Source organism: Orbicella faveolata, unplaced genomic scaffold, assembly GCF_042242905.1.
Source record: "Orbicella faveolata isolate gen_17 unplaced genomic scaffold, um_ofav_v1 contig_26, whole genome shotgun sequence".
Classification (NCBI taxonomy): Eukaryota; Metazoa; Cnidaria; class Anthozoa; order Scleractinia; family Merulinidae; genus Orbicella; species Orbicella faveolata.
This window is the reverse complement of record NW_028301554.1, coordinates 19647613-19669568: the sequence shown is the minus strand read 5'-3', so window position 1 is coordinate 19669568 and position 21956 is coordinate 19647613. Positions and strand designations below refer to the sequence as shown.

Sequence of the window (21956 nt, the reverse complement as noted above, 5' to 3'; positions counted from 1 at the left end):
TTCTCCGTTTTTAGATAACGAGGGACTAAAAATGGCTTTACGGGCCCGAAAAGTTTCCGGGGCTGTCGAGAAACGGGCCCCTGGTCTGTAAAGTCATGGATACGTTTTGGGAGCCAAGTTTAGAGTCTTCCCTTACAAAATTAAACAGCGAGTTCAATTTTTTTATTATGCATTTTTCTCTTTTTATTTTTTCGTGTTTTTGAATAACAAAAATTACATTTTTTCGAAAAAAAATTGTTTCTTAGACTTTTTACGCGGAACTTTTGTTTAGGAGTCTGGTAACTATCTTTTTGGTCACGAGACGGGCAACAAAATGGCGGATAGCTGGACGTCGTTCCCTTTGTTTCTTCTTTTTGTTATCCCAGGAGTTTTCTCGGAAGTCTGCGCTCCACCGAACAAAGACGTCAAGGTTCTTAAATCGTAAGTGAATGATCAGTGATTGAATTCTATGATGAGACGATCAGGGATTGTGAACTCGGATCAGGTTGCGCATGGTAGCGATCAGTGTACAACGTACAAAACAAGATAATCTGAGTTTATTTGCGATAATTATAATGAGCTTCTGAAGTACTGTTAAACACGTAAACCAGTAAGTTTTTTTTCTTTCGTAGCTTGCTGGATTGAAATAAATATTCAGTGTAGCAGGCCATGTGGAAATGCAATCATAAAATCATTTTCCTTTTAGAAGCCAGCCACTATTCGAACTTTAAATGGCACTGTGGTTTTGTGGTCTGTCTTTGAAACGTTGTTTCGTTAGAAATTAAGAGTGCCTGCCTGTAAAAATCAGACAAATTCTTAATTTCGCGGCAAGGGTCGAAAATTCGATTTCGCTCATATTCCTATGGTAGATAGGCTAGGGCATGACAAAAACTACTAGATGTTTTTTTTTGGTAAAGTATCCTTTTATTTCAAAGAAATATGCAAATTACCAAATTCCGTTAAAATCGTCCTTTGACGCACCATTTTATTAAACAAGTTTGGGAGCCTTGGATGCAAAACCACATCATTCTTCCGTCTTTAAAACACTCAAATATTTTTGTGCAATGTTTAAATGTGTACTGGGTTGATTTTAGGGAATGCTGCATTGTGTTTTTGGGTGCAAAGTAATTAAATTTCGAAGACATGTATTTCATTCACTTCAAAGTACTTCATAAAAATAATCGATTTTCACCATGTGCGAAACCTTCAAATGGATTAAGCTTCTGGTAGTTGAATTGCAGAAGGATGGTCTACAGATTCCTGTAAAAACTTCTTTGGGCAAATGATTGTGAACGGCGCGAGAGCTTTTCAAAGTATGTTAAAATGCAGATATTTGATCATCCGTCATCAAATTTCAATTTATGGGTTAGACATATATTTTAGCACACGCCACATGTCTTGAGCTATGTTAAGTTGAAATAGACACAGAGCTGATAATTTCGAAATGTTCTAACCTTATTTGCTGTAAAAGGCAGGTCCAAAAGCTAATTTAACATGTTTCTGTCACCATTCGTCGCACATAAAGCAGAAGTTTGCTTTTGTTTACGCAACATCTGATGTACATCGCCAACTGTCAACTTATTTAACGGTCGAATACCACGAATCTATGACCCTCTTTCGACACATATGATCACCACTTCATCTAAGTCAAAAACGGCTAAGTGATTTGTAGATAGTTGCTTGCTTTGCACTACACCAAAATATTACGTTTGATCATCCTTTGATCTATCGCTGCTTGAATCCTTGCTTGCAGTGGTTCCTTGTTTGTTCGTCACGCAATGCTGTCATCCCATTTTAGGGGGTAGGGGTAGGACAATTTCTATCCTAATACGTAAGGCTCCGTAAGGCTTGGAACCACAGGGAGCACACAATCTTGTTGAGTAGGAAGAGATTAAATTAAGCAATGAAAAGAATGAATAGTTGACCATTGCCCGTGTTGTCATCTTTTACTAGACCACCGCTACCTACACGCCCTGCGTAAATACTGTAACGCTAAACTCGTACCTAGGTCTTTTCGCGCTGTGCAATTATTTTTGGTTGACATATAATACAGTGGGCTACCCTCGGGGAAATGGGAGGTGGCCGCTTAATAGAGGTTGGTGTACTTTGAATATTTTTTCACTATCGGGTTATAAATTTCTTAGTGAAGATGGAGTCAATTCAAGACAATCATTATAGATGTCATTCTCGGAGACCCAGGGGCAGTTAGTGGGAGCGGGGAAAAGTCTAAACGGGTGAGAAAAAAATTTGGGCGAAGACCCATTTAGACTTTTTCCCTGCCGTGTAGGTAGCGGTGGTCTAGTAAAAGATGACAACACGGGCAATGGTCAACTATTCATTCTTTTCATTACTTAATTTAATCTCTTCCTACTCAACAAGATTGTGTGCTCCCTGTGGTTCCAAGCCTTGCAGAGCCTTACGTATTAGGATAGAAATTGTCCTACCCCTACCCCCTAAAATGGGATGACAGCATTGCGTGACGAACAAACAAGGAACCGCTGCAAGCAAGGATTCAAGCAGCGATAGATCAAAGGATGATCAAACGTAATATTTTGGTGTAGTGCAAAGCAAGCAACTATCTACAAATCACTTAGCCGTTTTTTACTTAGATGAAGTGGTGATCATACATGTCGAAAGAGTGTCATAGATTCGTGGTATTCGACTGTTAAATAAGTTGACAGTTGGCGATGTACTTCGGATGTTGTGTAAACAAAAGCAAACTTCTGCTTTATGTGTGATGAATGGTGACAGAAACACGTCAAATCGGCTTTTGGACCTGCCTTTTACAGCAAATAAGGTTAGAACATTTCGAAATTATCAGCTCTGTGTCTATTTCAACTTAATATAGCTCAAGACATGTGACGCGTGCTAAAATATATGTCTAACCCATAAATTGAAATTTGACAGCGGATGGTCAAATATCTGCATTTTTAACGTACTTTGAAAAGCTCTCGCGCCGCTCACAATCATTTGCCCAAAGACGTTTTTACAGGAATCTGTAGACCATCCTTCTGCAATTCAACCACCAGAAGCTTAATCCATTTGAAGGTTTCGCACATGGTGAAAATCGATTATTTTTATGAAGTACTTTGAAGTGAATGAAATACAGGTCTTCGAAATTTAATTATTTTGCACCCAATAAACACCGCAACATTCCCTAAAATCAACCCAGTACACATTTAAACATTGTACAAAAATATTTGAGTGTTTTAAAGACGGAAGAATGATGTGGTTTTGCATGCGAGGCTCTCAGACTTGTTTAATAAAATGGTGCGTCACATGACGATTTTAACGGAATTTGGTAATTTGCATATTTCTTTGAAATAAAAGGATACTTTGCCAAAAAAAACATCTAGTAGTTTTTGTCATGCCCTAGCCTATCTACCATAGGAATATGAGCGAAATCGAATTTTCGACCCTTGCCGAGTTATTTTCCATATTTATGGACAGGGACTCTTAAGTTCGCTCGAATCCTGGAGTTCGCCGAAACTGTTCGCCCGGACTGTTGGCTCCGTGTTCAGTGGATCAAAGAATGGGAAATAGTCATGTGTTACAAGTGTAATATTTTGTTTCATTATGCCCACAATGTTGTCTTTTTCGCTAAGAAAAGTTTAAAGAAAGAATAGTTAACACATCCTTCTTTGAACTTTCAGTTCGGGCAAAAGGTTTTTCTGTCCGGGCAAACTGACATCGGGCGAAACGATTGGTTACCAGTCTTTGGCCCGGATGTTTAACAGGTCAACTTGCCTCAGTCATTTTTTTACGTTTTTGCTGTTTATAGTCATCACAAACAAACTAAATGTTCAAGAGGAGAATTTAACCATGGCCATTACATCAGTCACATTTTTTTCTGGTTATGGTCTTGCTGGGACTATGTTGCATGGACATACTCAAGTTTTGTTTACCACAAGGGTGACCTGACTCAGCTTTGTGTTCACCAAAACTGAAAATGGGGCCTATGTGAAAGGATAACACCACATTTTTTGAAAAGCACTGGAATCACCGAGTAGTGGAGGCTTATAATGAATGAACTCAGTGGTTTGTGCCAAAATGCTATATTTACCTGGGTTCACTTCCAATCAACTTTTTCTATTCATGACTTTTTATCCTTCTAGCCAGGTCATGTCAGGTTTTAAGAAGGTTTCCTGGCAAGTAGGTTTCATCTGGGTTGGAAGCTTTTTCTCTATAAGCTTTAATTTGATACGGAGGTTAAGATATTTACAGTTCAAACTAGATGCGCTTGGATGAGAGACACTTCTGAAGAGACACCTCTGAAGTATATGGTAACCTCAAGTGCAGCCAGTCTAGCCCCACAGTCTTCTCACATCAGATCTGTTGTTCCATTGGCTCTTGTCTTGCTCTCTTGTACAGCTCTGCTTTCCTAAATCTGCTCATGCGCTGTACTTATCCACAGATCTTGCATTCATGAACAGTAGTTGCCAAGAAGCAACAACTTCTATTTAACAACCAAGAGCTTCATTTACATAGTGCTTTATTCTTCTTGGTTATTAAATGTTAATTGTCACTATCAAATTAGGGATGCAAATTTCTTGACTGAATTTTGTTATTTTCTTGCAGCTGAAGGGTATTATACTATATATTTCACATCTCTGTGTACTTTTGGTGGTCAAAGGGCATGCAGCCTCTGCAAGTCACCCCTAAAGGTCTACAGTAACTCTAGGGCAGATATCTACAGTACTGCCTGAAAGTATTGACCCATTTTCTGCGTTCTCACCATGGGGCCTCCATGCGTCATTGTCGCGGTATTCCCATACTCAACCTTGTCTTTACCTAGGTAAAATTGGGGGTGGTATTTTTCCTGTCACGGCAGCATTTAGACGAGGTAATATGGTGGTATTCATAAAGATGTGTCATTTTTCAATAGCCCTTGGTTTTCTTTCATATAAAGGTGACAATTGAGTGTGCTTGAATGCTTCTGCTCGATCTGATCAAATTTCTTTAATCTCTCGGCTGACAAGGTTTTCTTATCTAAAAGTAAATCTTCTATATTTTCCAAATTCATTTCCTTCAGAGTTATTTTTACTATAATAATAAAAGCTAAGGAGAAAACTTGTGCAACTCATATCTAAAGGAATGCTTTGAAATGCTCAGCTATGGAATTGTAGGATGTCACCACTGGTAGTCATACCTGTGAACGAGCAAATGCGAGCAAATGCAATAATCTTTTGAACATTCCTGGTTCAGGCAATTGTTATTTAAATGAAAATACACATCTAAAGAAAGTTTTTAAGACAGGAGTAGCCTACATTGTAATTAAAAGTAAAATAACAAACGCCTTGAATTTGGATAACTTTAGAAACAACTCAACGTGCAAAGTCATGCTTTTGTTATCTCTTTCTGCTGACTGTGTTGTTTGTGAACTGAGCACCTTGTCAATCCTTGCTTTTAAAATGGTTATTGTTCGGCAAAAGATTGGATATGTTTGGTTTCTTTCAGCTTTGCTGCTCAGATTAAATACACAAGAAATAAAAACAAGTTCATTCATTGATCAAGTTGTTTTTCACCATACCGATGTCTGGGATTCCAGGACACATTTTATGATAATTATATCTATCCAATCAGGTTGTAAAAAAACGTTGATCACAGATCCCAGGTAACAAACCAAGCATCCAATTTTGAACTGACCTGTTTATAAATTATTCTCACCTGGATAAAAACGCTTCTTTACCAAAAAAAATTGCATAACTTTCAACACAACATGCGAAGTAGAGTCATGCTTTATTTGTCATCTTTCCACTGACTCAGTGTTACAGGTGTGTGAACTTAGCACCTTGCTTTTAAAATAGTTATTGCTCAGCAGATGTCTGGATATTTTTGGGTTCTTTCAGATCTGCCGCTCAGAATGAATACACAAGAAATCAAAACAAACAAGTTCATTCGTTGATCACGTCCAGCATACTGACACGACATCAGGCCCGTAGCAAGCATAAAATGACTGGGGGGAGGCCTGAGCGAGTGGCCCCCATTAACTCCACCCCTGTTTTGGTCCCTCGGTTAAAGCATACTTCTTGGTACATGTCAGATCGCTACATTTGTCTACAATACCTTTTGTTCTTGTTCTTTTTGTTGGATTCTTACTCCTGAAGCTCTTGGCCGGGAATTTAAAATTCTTCAGCTGGTATGGACTATCTGATACGTTTACAAAGACTTGATCTGGAGGGCTGAGTTGTCTCTTTGTCGTTTCCTGTTTGCCAGCTATTGTTGTCGATGGCTCAAAATCATTGTCATTTCCAGGTTGTTCTTTCATTTGGATTGTTTCTTCGACTACACCAGGCTCTGTGTCACTAGTGCATGGTTTTACCCAAGATAAAAGTGTTCCCTGCTTATTTTTGACTTGTTTGGATTTACAAAGACATTGTGAGGCTTTCAATATAAAAGCGCAAAAACCTAAGTTTCAGTCTAGTACAGTAGTATATTTTACACTGGTGGACCTCTTAGAAAACCAATAAAGTTCAAGAGGTCAAGTTCAGGGATTGTTATTGGTGCATTTCGATCCATTTTGCTTCTGTCTATTTTGATCAAAAAAAGCAGATATTTTAAAGCTGTTGGTTGTTTTTGGCAGAGCAAAAATACGATTTTGTTCCTTTACGCAATTCCAAATTGCACAGAAGAACAACAGTACATAATCTTACTATGATCAACAATACTTTGAAACTGTAGCTTCCATTGACAACTATCCATTTTAGTGGCAAAGTTCCACTTTTGTAGCAGAATTTAAGTCAAGTCTGAAAATTTCTGGCGGGGCTCGAGCCCCCCCTGCCCCTCCCCCTGCTACGGACCTGGACATACTGGGACTCCAAAGCACATTGAATCTATTCGCCATAAAAAAATCTAACCCTGATCAGGAACCAAGCATTGAATTTAATAGAATTCAAAGTAATCTCAGTGCCCCAATATTAGCTGAATTAGTCCATACTCCTGGAAAAATTTGAAGCTGGGCAGATGTTGCATGTATGAACAACAAACAAATTAAAACCGTTCTGCTTGAGTAAGCACGTGACAGGTGTTACCGTCATAACTGTTATCATAACAAAGATCTGATTGATCAGACTGATCGCTGTTCTGTTCATTGAGTTTGTTATACATGTATTTGGTGATGGCAAAATCTTGGTTACAAAATGAATAAACCTTTGGCAAGTATTGGTGGGAAAACAAATTGTTTTAATGGTTTACAGGGGCAACCCATGCGTTGGCACACGTTTGTTGGGTTTTTGTAGGTTATAATTAAAAGTTTTCGTAAGCAATGTCAGTTCTTTCAAGTTTGTTGAATCAAAAGATAAAGCAGTTTTAAAAGAGAAAATGATGACAACTAAATGTCATTTTACACAACATTCAGAAGAAACCGAAGCGAGCCGATTTGTAGTTGTTTGCGGTGACGCTGTCATGTCATGCCTCACAGACGGAAATTTACTCAGGCTTGTAAATATTCAAAGTCTAATTACCAGCTGTAAATTCTGTGTGCATCGCTTGTGAAAACCAAGCTTTAGCTTGCTCGTGTTTGTCGATTGACAAGCTTCACAGCTATTATTACATGTAAACAATCTTCCATGATAAAAATTAGTCACTATTGTTTTTCACCGAAGTATTACCGCGTCTTTTGTGCCACAGCATCTGCTAAAGTATGGTTGCACTTGTCTTTACGTCGGCTTCACTTTTTGACCACTGTGGTGGATGCAAGGTCAGACCACGTAGCAAAGACGAGGCTCTACCGCATCCTATTGGGTCAATACTTTCAGGTGGTACTGTAGTCTTGAGAATGTCTGTCTTACAGAGAGTTCATCAACAGAGTATACATGCAATTACTACAGTTTGGTTCATTTGATAACAATGTTGCTTTTCTTTGTCTAAATTTCAGGCAACGCTACTGGCAGTTTGAGGTGTCACGTGACTTCCCAGGATGCAAGCTCTTCCATCCACCTGATGTGGGAAATGACAGCTCAACCTGTCTTTTCTATTTTTCCATTTGTACTCCTGTTCCTGACTTTTGCCCTGAAAATTCTGGAATTTGTCTGGCCAACAAGATCGATTATAGACCCAAGTACAATAAAACTCTGTACACAAAGCCGATTAAGATTGGGAGCTTCAAAGAAGGCAACAACCACTTCAGAGCAGGTTTGATTGAACTACAACATAACTTAACTTAGTGTTCAGTGTCTCCATGTGCCTGGTACTTGTACATGTATTTGAGGACTTGTGTTAATTGAACACTGATGGATTATTGACTGGTCACTGATGTGGCAGCTTAGTGCAGTAAGGTTGCAATTATCATACCATAGGTAACAGAAAACAAGAGACCATTTTTCGCCACACCTCCAAACAAACAAGAAGAGAGTTGAGAATATGCCATGCAGTTGAATATTGTTGATAAGCTTTGAGGTGTTTGGAAATGTGGTTAAAGTACTGTCTCAAGTGTTTGATAAAAATCAGAAAAAAATTGAGACATACAAATTATTATTAATAATAAAGTTTTTATATAATGTGAGCTCTGATTGGCTGAAACAGCTCGCTTTATCACAGTGCAGATACATGGTTAGCTGAATTTCAAATTTTTCTGTCAGAATTTTGACAAATTTGACTCAAATTTAACATCCCTTGCGACTCAAGCAAAGGCAGTGGAAATGAGCGATTTGTCTGTAACAACAGTAGTGTAAGTTACAGCAGTTATCAATCACATGCGACCTTCAGCACAAAAGCGTCTACACAAAACCTAGGTTTTGGTGGACATCAGTCATCTCCGCCTCCTTGCTGACTGTATGCAAAATTTACAAAAACAAAACCTTGCAGCTGTCCACTTGTAAAAATTATCATTTTACTTTCAGTATGCACAGCTAGCTCACTAAATACATCGCATTAAATATTCCTTGAAATCTATAAATGAAGATGGGCAGGTCGGGTTTCTCAACGGCCATTCGCATGCATGAATGACCCCGAGAGCAAACAAATCTACATGCAAACAAATTATTTCTGCATGTATTTGTCTTGGGGCTACAGACTGAACAAGACTCGAACGTCTCATAAACCTGATAATTTTGTAAGGTAATAAGTTATAAGTTTTATAGGGTTAAGTATTGTTCAGTCCGTAGCCCCAAGAAAAATACTTGCAGAAATACTTTGTTTGCGTGTAGATCTGCTTGCTCTCAGGTCATTCATGCATGCGAATGGCCATTGAAAAACCCAGCAAATGTCCTCATTTATACATGTAGATTTCAAGGAATATTTAATGCCAATGTATTTAGTGAGCTAGTCGCACATACCAAAAGTAAAATGATAATTTTTACAAGTGGACCACTGCAAGTTTTCACTCTTTCAGGTAAATTTTGCATACAGTTGGCAAGGAGATGGAGATGATTGACGTCCACCAAACTTAGGTTCTGTCAAGAAGTTTTTGCGCTGAAGGTTGCGTGTTATTGATAATCATGTAGTTTTGCTACATATAGATTCCGAAACCGTAATCATGTACAAGGAAATAAACAAATTGTCAACCTAGCGAATACTTTGAATCCATAACAGACATTATATTTGTAATAAAGGCAGAAATTATACTTTAGATGTAAAACAGTAACAGAAAATACAAATTAAGCTGTCTCTGTTTCAGTTTATGATAAGAAGCTCAAACAACACTTAACTTACATGGATTGTAGTAATGCTCGTTCACTAAATAGTGATCTCTGGTCATCTCAGCGAAGTGAACCTCAACAATTACAATGCTCACCCGATGAGTGATCAGTTGAAAGCTTGCTCTGATATTCTCTCCCCAGGACTAGAAACTTTTAGATCCTCATTTTTAAATCAAATGTTCTTCTCTTGAAAGCCACTGGAAACCAAAAGTTAAGCTGTAGTCAAGTTTGATTGAAAGCTGCAGTCTCGTTAGCCAATCAAATTATTTGAACAATTCTAACAAGGATTCTGATCGGCTTATTTTAGCATGCTTTATCAGAGTACAGAGGCATACTTAGATCACTTTTCCTCATTTGAAAAAACACGCAAGGCACATTGTCGTGAAATCAACATTTTACTGTTTTTCACATGAAATCAACATCTCTGAGCTTTCATGTTTACGTGACATTAAAATTTTACTGTTTTTTAAGTGAAAAAAGCATCTTTGAGGTTGCCCATTGTGTGAAATCAACATTTTACTGTTTCTTTTGTGGGCTTATGCATTATAGATGCATAAAGCCCTCTAAGTCAGGTCAACTCTTGCATCTATGTACAAGGGATGACATGTGACTAGTGCTGGAAATAACAATCAGTCAGTCAGTGTCCGACCAAATTTTGAATATTTCCGGCCAATTTCACATTATGATCGGACATGATGTCCAAACATTTCACTAACACTTTTGACTTCTTGCCTTAAAGTTATTGTCCCTCCACAAAATTTGGTTAGATACATCGATAAATGGCCCAAAGTTGTGACCACTACTGTGGTGACCAAAAATTCTGGTTTAGTTGATAACCGAAAATACTTATGTCTGTGTTCACAGGCTACAATAATGGTGACTATGTTTCTCTGTGTTGACGATCAAGAAAAGGAAGCAATCAATCCTTTTGCTTTGCTGTAAAGGACTCTCTCACATCGGAAAACTTGCAGATGGTTGATCGTGTTTGAAACTGTCCTATAATGCATTGCTAACCCTTGAGTGTTGAGTACATCATGTATGCCTAATGATTGTGTCTCTCGTAACACATGGATCCTCCATAATTGCATTTATATAACACAGCCAAAAAATTCTTGGAAATTTTTGGTGCAGTGTGCACTATTGGGATGGTTTGGGGGTTGACGTCGCTAAAGCACTATGTCAATAAGGCAATAAGGTAATAAGGTAATAAAGTGTAAACTTTAATGTTTGTATAATTAATTAATTTCAATTAATTAATTAGGCTTGCAGCAAGGGAGTGGGTAGGACAGGGTAGGTACTTGTGAGCATTTTGTAAAGCGGGTGGTGCATGTACGTATGTTACTTCTTTGATCACTTCAAAAAGCTATATATTTGTTTCAGAAAGCCCCTTGCTCTCCTTGTGGTACTTTTCTCTTTAAAACAAAACCAATATTTGCTCTAAATGCATGCGCAGATTAAAAGCATTAGTGTCAACTACATATCATGTGGAAGATATGTTTCAAACAAGATCACACACTCACGTTGAGCGCTTTTCCTTGTGGTAGAACCTAATAAGTCATACGCATGCATTCTAGCATCATTGGTATGATACAAAAATGCTACTGTGACTGCATATCTTTTGGAATTACGCCTAACTTGAAGAAATATCATCTGTTTCCAAACTACACTAGTGCGTTTATTTCATCCTTTAATTGTCTCTATCAAAGAGACCAAAATGTTCATACCCGCAGCACACAGAAGATTATCACAGCCTTTGTGTAATTCAACTCCATTGATGAGGTGTCTTTTTGAGATTAATTGATGAATTCTCAATTGCTGACTTTATTATGTAACAGACTAAGTCACTCTTTATGGGAAACCATCTTGATACTGCTTGTACATTTGACTCTGTAAACAAAGTCTTTTGCTGTCCATAAACTCTCCATCTTAGAATTATTTCTAATGACTGGTCTACATGTATGTTGATATCAGCAAATTAAAAATAATATTATATGTTACCTGATTCATTTTTTTACCCTTATTTTTTCAGTAAGTGCCTACCCACTCGTAGCACTTACACTCACAAAATAATGGATTGAAAATAAACACAGGCTCACACTGCAGACCTATTTTTTTAAAGCAAAATCAACATCTCTGAGCTTGGGCACCAAAGTGAAATTAACATTTTCCTTTTTTTTAAAGTGAAATCAACATCTCTGAGCTGACATATTGACGTGAAATGAACACTTAACTGTTTTTAAGTGAAAAAAGCATCTTTGAGGTCGCCCACTGGTGTGAAATCAACATTTTTTTAAAAGCTTTATTGGGTTTCAATTATCCTTTACATAGCTATGTAAAAAAAAACAAACAAAACACTACCCTAAGGAAAAAAAAAGAATAATAAATGAAAGAAAAGGTATACTACCCAAAGGGGCAAGCATGAACAAGACCAAAGGACCTATGCAAGGTGCTGCCCAAGTGGAAAGTTTACTCGTCAAAAAGCTATTTTGCCATTTTTTGAAGGAAAGACGAAATTATTGCTTTGAAAACTTGAAGTGAGACAAGCTTCTTTGCTTTGTTGTGGAACTCTCGTTTTGAGCTTTTTTCTGGCAATTCAGAGCAAAAAAAGCAAAATATAACCAAACATTATGACCCTTCATTTGTTAAATACAAAGAATGAATAAGGGAATGTTTAACTGAGTCATTGTTAAGGAAAGCACTAGTTACTTAAGGCGGCTCTGTATAGTTTTACCTTCGCACGTGTGCTGAGGATGAAAGCTCAAGTAATCTGTGTGCGCTCGAAGGAAAATGTCCATATTTTTTTAATTTTATGACATCAACATGAGTACAAAAAGCAAAACTGACAGTCAATTTTCTTGCATTTCCTTCCGTGAAACTCCCTAAAATTTGGCAGACTGGTAGTAAATATTTTACTTTTGTTTGAGCTCATTTTTCAAAGAAATCTATGAGACCATTTTTTTTGCTGTTTTTTCAGACATAAATTTTCAAAAATAAAAAAAAAACTGCCTGTACAAACCCTACTTTTTTCATGTTTGAGATCTGTATTTTGCAGGATGCTATGTACTGTGAAAAGTTTGGAAGACTTCAGTGAAGGAAATTCAAGAAAATCACAAATAAAGCCATGAAAAAAGTAAAAAATACTCTTGTTTGGGCATTTATAATTAAAGACTAAAACGCAAAATTTTAACAGAGATGATTAAGTAAAACACTATTTAATCATTGCTTACTACATGTAGTAAGTTTGGGACAACTAGGTGCAAAATCGAATGCAATTAAACAGCATTCAAGACATGAGACTTGCGCACGCACCGCCATAAATGATTACCCTATGGAGCCGCCTTAAGAAGAGTTGAACTGCGTTTTGGGGAGAAGTTGGTGGTTAAGGTGATTCCTCAGAAATTAAAGTTCTCAAACATTGTTTTGAAACTTTTCCTGATTGTTCTCTACCAAGCACTGTTTCAAAAGATACAATAAAAAGGATAGGCCACCATGCTTGCTTAAGAGATACATGTATGATGTGCCAATCTTACCCCATTTATGCCTAATCATGCACATTGTTTAATAAGTTCACATTACATTTTGTGGTAGCTGGAAGTAAGGGTTATTAAAGCGATACTTGAAAAAAATCTTGATAGGTAGAAATTCTCAGGGACTTGGAACAATGCAATATATAATTTATGGAAAAATCACATAGATGTACGTGTAATTCTTTACGACATTGGCTCAAAGCATTCCTCGAATCATTGTTTTTGAAGATATAATTTGCATCCTCGAGACAATAAAACTAACGGTTTTGGGCATTCTTTTAGCTATATCTTTTCCTTTCAAACTATCTTTTTCTTAATTTTTTAATTTGAGAGGATATTTTTTACACTAAAATTATGCAATAAAAAAATAGGTCACTGTGTTCGTTTAAGAGAAAACAAGCATTTATTTCACTGTCGAGCTTAGCTTAAGAGAAATCTCTCATGTTGTGTATGTGCATCTGCTCATGTGCACGAGCAGGTGAAAATCAAGCGCAGAAGGGATGTGCAATGTGATACTGAGGAATCACCTTAAAGATCCTTAATTCTCATAAATTGCCTAGACTTAAATTGTTATAAATAGTAAAGAGAGTGCATAAATTGATCATTGGGAGGAATTTGCAGGTAACACAGTCAGTTCTTTTTAACTATTTCTGTTTTTTTTGGACTTTCAGAACCAACATACTTTGATGTACTTTTTGATTCTGGAGAGGAATTTGTTCTTAACCACAAGGTTTTACCAATTACTATAATCAAATTCAGATGCAATGAAAATGCTACATGGGAGGCCTCAAAAGATCACACAGAAGTTCCAAGACTTGCCCATGTGCATGTAAATTACACTATACAGGGTGAATTGCTCAGGGTAGGTAAAATTAATAACTTTAGAAATTTAAGATGAATCTTCTAATAATTATAAATTAATTGAAACCTGAAAAACAACAATGTGAAAAGACCAAACTCTCTATTTCACACACAAATCCTCATGTGAAGTTGGAATTACAGTCAAACTCATAAAACTGTGAACACCTAAAATATGTCTGGAATGTTTAATATGTTATATAACCAATCACAAGCGAGATCTTCAACCACAGAAACTGCAGAAAACAGATGTATCGCATTGATCATGGAACTATAAATACAGGTTTGGTTTTCGCTTGATCAGCTCCCAGTTCGCATGATAGCTCAGTTGGTAGAGCACTGCACTGGTATCACAGAGGTCATGGGTTCGAATCCCGTTCAGGCCTGAAATTTTTTCAGGCTTTAATTTCACAACTGCTTAAGTTGTGTATATAACTGCGATGATCAATCATGTCTTCATATTCTCCGCAGTTCAAATATATGATCTTTCATATATTCACTTGCATCCAGTACTTAGTTTGAGTGATTTTGGAAAACAAAAATCCTGCCGATGTGTACAGTTACTCAAGCGAAGCGACAGTTAATTTGACCCGGCTGTAAATAGGGATGAATAAAAATATAAATTATGGTGGTTTTGCTAACCTTGGTATCATCTTTGGTTAAACTAGGGACTCAATTTATTTTAGCAGATAATTACAATCCCTTGGGCCCAGTGATTTGTTGATCTAAACACCCTGGAAAGATTGATGATGATATATGCAAATGTTTCCTAATTTTGGAATTAGTTGTGGCAAAGAGACACCTCAATTTTCCGCTGTTGCTTCCCAAATAAATTTGCACTTGATTCACATATTACAAAATATAATGGAAGACTTCCATTTTCATCAATTTCACTCTTTGCTTTTCGTCATTATCAAAATAAAGAAACGAAATAAGGAAAGCACCGATTTGGATCGTTCAGGCTTGAGTGATTCAACAGCCACTAGTGCAGTGGTGTTGGCCCGGCACATTGGTTTGCGAAAATAGTTTTTTCACATTAAAAACATCCCAAACTCATGTACATTTGTTTTCCACAGTTTCTGTGGTTGAAGATCTCACTCGTGATTGGTTATAACACAATAAACATTCCAGACATATTTTAGGTGTTCACGGTTTTGTGAGTTTGACTGTAACCCTCTGGGTGCAGAGTAAACTATTGAAATGGTTTAACAAGCTGTTGACAACTTCTGAAAGTGCAAACACGAATTAACACCAAAATTGACCTCTCACTCAAAAAAAGCCTGGGTGATCACAATATGTGGCATTTCTGTGAAAGTCTGGACAAAAGTGAACAACAACAGAGTAAAATTTAAAGCTGTCTTGATTTATGGTTGTTAGAAGTTATTTTTCTGCCTTGAATGAAAATACACGTGTGCACTCATATGCAACGTTAAGATTATTTATTATATGGCTAATTCCATGAGCGGGCAAGATGAATCAAATCCTGCGTTGTGATTGGCTACCCGAGTGGGTAAGATGGAGCTATCTTGCCTGCTCGGAACTACCCGCTGTGTCCTGCAAGAAAAATTTCCCCGAAAGCCATATAATAAATTCTTTATTCACCAAGCCTGTTCGGTCAATATGGCTTGTTGTTGGCCTCATTCTTTTTTTGTGAGTTTATGGACCTTGACTACATCTCGGTCCATGACCACGCAAAAAAAGAACTTGGCCAATATCCAGCCATCTTGACCTCACACTTGGTCAATAATCCATATGTCTTAGTCAGCATTTCTACCCATTCATATTCTGCAAGGGGAAAAGTTTAGTGCTGCAATGATACACCAATGCACCGATATTTTTGTCACGATACGAGTATCGATATTACGACAAGGTATCGCAATATTATGATGTTGTGATTCTTCATGAATAAAAAAATTCAACATTCAGAAATAACTGTCTTTTATGACTCCTTACCCAAGTCTAAGCCCTTTCTGAGCAATTTATTAAACAAAGGGACCTGGGAAAGGGAAAAAAAGTTCCATCTTTGCTTTGTATTGCTTTGTGTGCTTCCGGTCGCATATCTTTCAAGATGGCGGTGCAAAAGCATGCACAGTTCCAATTAGTTGTCAGCTGACACAGTCTTGTGTGCCCTCGGACAAAACACATGGTTCATCCATTCATGGTTTGTTATAAATGGAAATAATGATTTCAAAACAGTTAAGTAAGAATAAGATTACGTCACCGGTCAGTTGTATGTAATGATGTATTGTATCGTGTATCGTATTGTGACACTTGTATCAAGATATGTAGTGCATCGTGAGAAATTGTATTGTTGCAGCCCTAGAAAGGCTCAAGCTGACTACCAAACTCTGTATAAACTGGGAGGAAGCAGGGGTGGGACCCGTGTGACTACTGCGTGTCAGTGCTGAACATTACACTCTGTACTATGTAAGATTGTCTCACCGGTTTATTGATGTTGCCCCTGCCTCAGTGTTGTGGTTGTGTAGACTTGCTGTTATAAGCATGTTTACTGACATTGTTTAGTTTGAAGCAGTTGATGATTTCCTTAGTAAAATGACAAATGGCAGAATACCCCTCCCCTTTACTCTGAAAATTTGTGCTCTGTGCATGAGTACAAGTTTTAAAATCCTTTGCACTACAAAATGTTTCTGCATCTCATTTCAATGTGCATGCAGGGAGGTGGTTGTTAAATGAACATGGTGCAGTTAGGTGTTTACAGAGACTTCAGTATACATGGTACAGTTGATATGAGTAAAGCAATTCTGTCTCCCATTCAGTATCTTATAGACCTTGAATATAAGGGTGCCTGTCCACCAGGTGGCAGTGGAAGCTCTGAAGAACCCTCAAAACCTTTAAGTGTTGGATCAATCTTGCTTATTTTGTAAGTCAGCTTGCCAGTCTGTATGTATGTACATCAGTGCAAACCCAATATTTGTGACATGATGTTCTCAGATCATATGTACTGTATTAAATATCTGCATGTACAATGAATGCACTTTGTGGAATTACCCATTTCTAAATGGTGACTTCTTTTTCATGTAATATATCAAACATTAGAGATAGCATTTCAACACACTTCCAAACACTGAGAAATACTAATTATGCAACACTTTCAAGTGGTATACCACAGAACATCCCACAAGTCACCTGTATTTTCTTGGTATACACACAAGTCTTTAAAACTATTTTATACCATGGCATAGAAAATACAGTGACCAACGCAATCAATGAAGTGCATGATGGGAAGGTTGAGTGTAATACTGTCAAATATAAAAGGTACAGCTAGTGTAGCAAACTCAAGGTGTTTGGGAATGTTGACGAAACGCTTGTCTACCTCAAGTTACAGATCTCTCTTCTCAATCAAAACAGTAACTAAGGAGTAAGAGGAGAAATTTTTGTTCTGATTGTATTTTAAAGATACGTTTTCAGTTTTCTGGAAAATAGTTTCTGGATGTAACATAAAAACTATTTTTATATCCTAATTGTTCGTTTCAGGTATTACAATCCTCTGTTAAAATATGTAAAGAAATAGTGAGAAAGGCAGCATTTAGGCAAGATTTTACCGTTAAGCAATAGAGCTCGTTTTCCTTGTTTACTTAGCCTCATCTAAACACAAGGAGGGTTGGGAGAATTCGAGACAGTTTGCAAGCCCAAGACGTAGTTGGGGGTTTGCATAACTTTTGAGAATTCTCCCAACCCTCCGAGTGTTTAGATGAGGCTATGTAAACACGGAAAAAGTGCTCTGTTGCTTTTATAAAATAATCCTCAAAAATGCACGAGAATCTAAAACATCACACCGTGTTTACATACTCTTATCGAAACGCACCTATTGACCAATGTGAGTGCGCACAGTGGCTCAGTTATTTTACAATACCCTTTTGTTGTTCTGCATCTTTTCCTTGCGTGGCAAAATTTTGAATTAAGAGCTTATTTTAAAATGTTGGTGTGGTGGCCTAATTGTTAGCATACTGGATTCCGGATTGTGTTGTCTGAGTTTGAGCCCTGGCCAGGGTCATTGTGTTGTGTTCTTGGGCAAGAGAATTAAATCTCACAGTGCCTCTCTCCACTTAGGTTTTTAAATGCTGGGGAGTAAACATGAGATGGACAAGCATCTTATCCAGGGGGAGTAGAAATAATTCTAGTTGCTTCATGCTACAGAGACTGGGATACACTCTGGCTGAATGGGTCACTGTCTTGAAGCAGGCTCAACCATATTTTTTATTTGAAAATGTGCAATTATTTTTGCACACATGTATCCATATAGGGGATTTACAGGTTTTATAGGATTAATTAATTGTAACATACTACAACTGTTCTACTGTCTGGTCACTAGCAAAAATTATTATTAATCAGCAATAATTTATTAAGATTAAAGATCATGTATCCTGTGGAAATGTATATCATCCCCTTTGAGATGTATACTCAGAATTTTTAAATTTTCCATGTTTGCAGATTCTTTCCTGGACTATTTTTGTATTGTGTGGTTGGAGCACTGATTAACAGAGGAGCTGGAAAAACGGGCAAGGAGATGATACCTAATTCCAAGTTCTGGATGGAGCTCCCTGGGTTAATTTCGGTAAGGTTGCCTACTCGGTGTTGTTTTATCTGCAGCCTTGTCAGTGTTTGAAGCAGCTACTGTATGAATGAACTTGTCACATGGTATAATGGTTTATAATCAATGGGGTTTTGTCAAGTGCTGCCAGCACAATATTATGTTACAGTTTCAACTCCCCTATAAGTGATATCCTCTTTTCCAGCCATGTGTCGTATGTGGGTTTAGTTTGTTGTTGGTTCTAGCCTCGCCCTGAGGGTTTTCTCTGGGAATTCCAGTTTTTGTCCTTGAAAAAAACCCCAGCATATTCCAAATTCTAATCCAACCTGGATAATGGATGCACATGAAAACCAGTTAGGGCTTATGTGGCTTCCTCTCTAAATAGTGTGATATTTCAACTGCCTACTTAACAATTAGATTATGAGCTTGAGATTTATATTGTGCATTGAAATTGAGAGCAAATAATCTAATTGTTTTAATGGTATAAATGTACTAGTCATTCAAAACTTTACCTGAAGTCTCTCCACAGAGACTTCAAAAACACAAAGAAGTGGCCACAATTTTTTGAACACCTGCACACTGCTAGGCTACTCACTATATGTGTCTACAACAGAATGGATAGCGAGTAGCATAGCTAAGAACGGAATGGCATTTGTGATAGAGCCCTAGTAGATTTATACTAAAAGGTCTTTGAATTACAATACCATCTACATAGTAGTGCTTTGCTTGCCTTACAATCATTGCTTTTCATTTTACTTATCTTCTAATAATTTTTCAACATTTCCATTTCAGGATGGCTTTTCATTTGTTGTTGCTAAGATTACATGTTCTGAGATGTCCACATCACGGGAGACTTATGATCGCATGTAATCATGGCTTTGCATATTCTTAGGCAGGTTTAAAATCTAGGATCACTAATTTTGAGTTGGTTTATCTTGATATGCAGTTTAGCGTGGTTTTGTACCTTGAGCAATGTCTTGAACAAAATGATAACAAGGTTTGAGCTGGCTTTTAATGATATGATTGTACAATTTACATGTATGGAACTGAGAGATGTGAGGTGTAAGAGAAGATAGGGTTGGGTAATGAATGGTTTCCCCTCCCCGCTAACCTTCCAGTTTTCAGTCAACCAAGACTGCTTAGTAGAAAGACTAAAGAATGACTGTACAGCATTAGTCTCAATCTGAAGTAAACTATTAACAAACACCTGCAGAAAAGTGATGCACAAAGTTGCAGGTAGTTCATGTTCTCACTGATATTAGTGGAGATATTTCTTCAAATTGAGATTAACTCTGTACAGATCAGCAAGAATTTCATTAAGGGCCAGACACCAGGCAAATTGACCGGTTGTGGGGACAATTTTGCCCAGCTGGATTGACAATGTAGCAGAACGTTTTTCTTACAAAGAAGTTCAGTTCTAATAGTTTTGCTGACCTATGCAAACCAGTTGCCCTTCTGCTGAAAACGTTGATTAAACCCCGGGTGTGTCTTAAGTCGTTTTGTTCAGCAGTCTAGGTTAGCTCAAAAATGGACTTTACTGAACATGGCAAGAAATGCCTTAGCATCCATATGATTCCTGAGTCAGGGTCATAATAATGATGGCGAGGGTAAAACGCACCAATTTGAAAGGATTCCTGGAACTGTCCCAAGGACATCTGTTCTCCATTGTAGATCTCTTATAAGATAGGATGGTTTAGTGTGTAGTAAGCAAAATAAAAACTTGACAATTGCATTTTGACTTACCTTAGAGGCAGGCCAAATTAGAACAAGTTCAACGACAAATTTCTTTAAATCTGTAGTGATACATGTAATGCTTGCTAAAATGTCTAACAAGTTGAATTTATTCTCTTTTACTGTATCGATGAGCATGCAGCATTGCTTAGTCCCTGTACAGTGTTTGTCGCAGGCCCTCGCGGTCAATTCATCACTGACCTAATCAAGATGAATGGCCAGGAAAGCCTGCACTTTTTTCATCGGACCATATGACCTGAAATGGATTGACTGCAGTAAAGTATCAAGTCTTAGGAACTAGGCAAAATGAAGCTGTAAATGTTTTTGACATAGGGATAGGCTAAAAATTAATGTGTTATTAATTATAACATATTATTGGCATAAAAAAAAAACACTCAAGACCGTGTTTCACCACATTACCAAACACCTCGAAATTCGTCGAAAATACACCGTATTTTCAACTCTCCAGGGCTGGGTTGTTCGAAAGCCGGTTAACGCTATCCCAGGATTAAAAGTTAACCGAAGAATTCATTTTTCTTTATAGCAATGGTTTTTACTGCTAATGTTTCGTGTAGTTAGAGATTGCTCAAGCTCAAAACTGAAGGACAATCAATGTAACCAGAAAACCTCATCGAAACGTCGCAAAACTGAAATCAAAATTCTCGCTAATCCTAGGTTAGCTTAATCGAGCTTTGAACAACCTGGTCCTGGTGTTTAGAAATGTGGTCAAACGCGGTGTTTCGTGTTTGATGTATTACCAGTATTACTTCAAATGACATTGTAAATCAACTTTGCCCCTTTACTGGCTAAATTTCCCAGCTTTTGGTCCACACCACGATTTCATATTATTTAGCTGTGTTCTCAACACGGAAATTCTTTTCTTTTGTGTACGTAGCTAACTGGGTACCAACAAATTTTGTGCGGGTGTTCCAGAGAGGAGATAAAACTGGCTGCGATTGGAAATTTATGATGGTTCTACGCTATCCTGTTGCAGGCTTTCGGATTGTGTTGCACTTGGAATTCTCGACAAAACCTATGAAGTTTGCAATTTCAACAGCAAATTCATTTTAGGGTAAAAATCTCACAACCCTTTCTTAGCCTTCAACATCTGAACGCCTGGAATAGCACCATTTAGAGAAAGCTGTGGTAAATATTTAAGAGTAAATAGTCTGATGAATGGTTTGTAATAAAATCTAATTATTACTTTAACTAGTCCTACTTGTGGCTTTCTTGAATGACAATACCACAAAACGAAGACCCTCATATAATTGCCGAAGAGTACTCTGGATCAAAAGAGATCTGACACACCCAAAAGCACCCATATAATTGGCTCATTGGCCTCAAATACCTCGACTTTTTGAGACTTGAAGCTTTTGAATTGATCGTAAACATAACCCCTCTCCTCTGATATCACTCACAATGTGACCCGCCCAGTTCTGATGAAATTTTATGGAAGAAACAAGGTGTGTTATCTTTCCATACGTGGCTTCTATTTGTCTCAATTTTCTGTAGTCTGCGCCATCTGCTATGGTTCTACCTTCTAACATCGTGAATCCGCCCCTGCTGTCTTTTAAGAATCCATATTCAAGTTTACTTTCTTATCGGCTGCATTCTCTTCCATACAAAAGATGAAATGAAGGCGAGAAATATGGGTTAATATAGACCAAGGGT

General features: G+C 37.4%; 1 protein-coding gene across 1 annotated transcript; it reads left to right on the top strand.

Annotated features, from left to right (window-relative positions):
* The first annotated feature begins 222 nt into the window (after window positions 1-222).
* On the top strand, window positions 223-21494 carry LOC110066733 (cation-dependent mannose-6-phosphate receptor-like). The gene is made up of 6 exons (XM_089295514.1): window positions 223-420; window positions 7856-8112; window positions 13816-14006; window positions 16780-16883; window positions 18455-18578; window positions 19347-21494. The coding sequence occupies exons 1-6, from the start codon at window positions 314-316 to the stop codon at window positions 19422-19424; spliced, it is 861 nt and encodes a 286-aa protein (XP_089151640.1). The 5' UTR covers window positions 223-313; the 3' UTR covers window positions 19425-21494.
* Window positions 21495-21956: the final 462 nt, after the last annotated feature.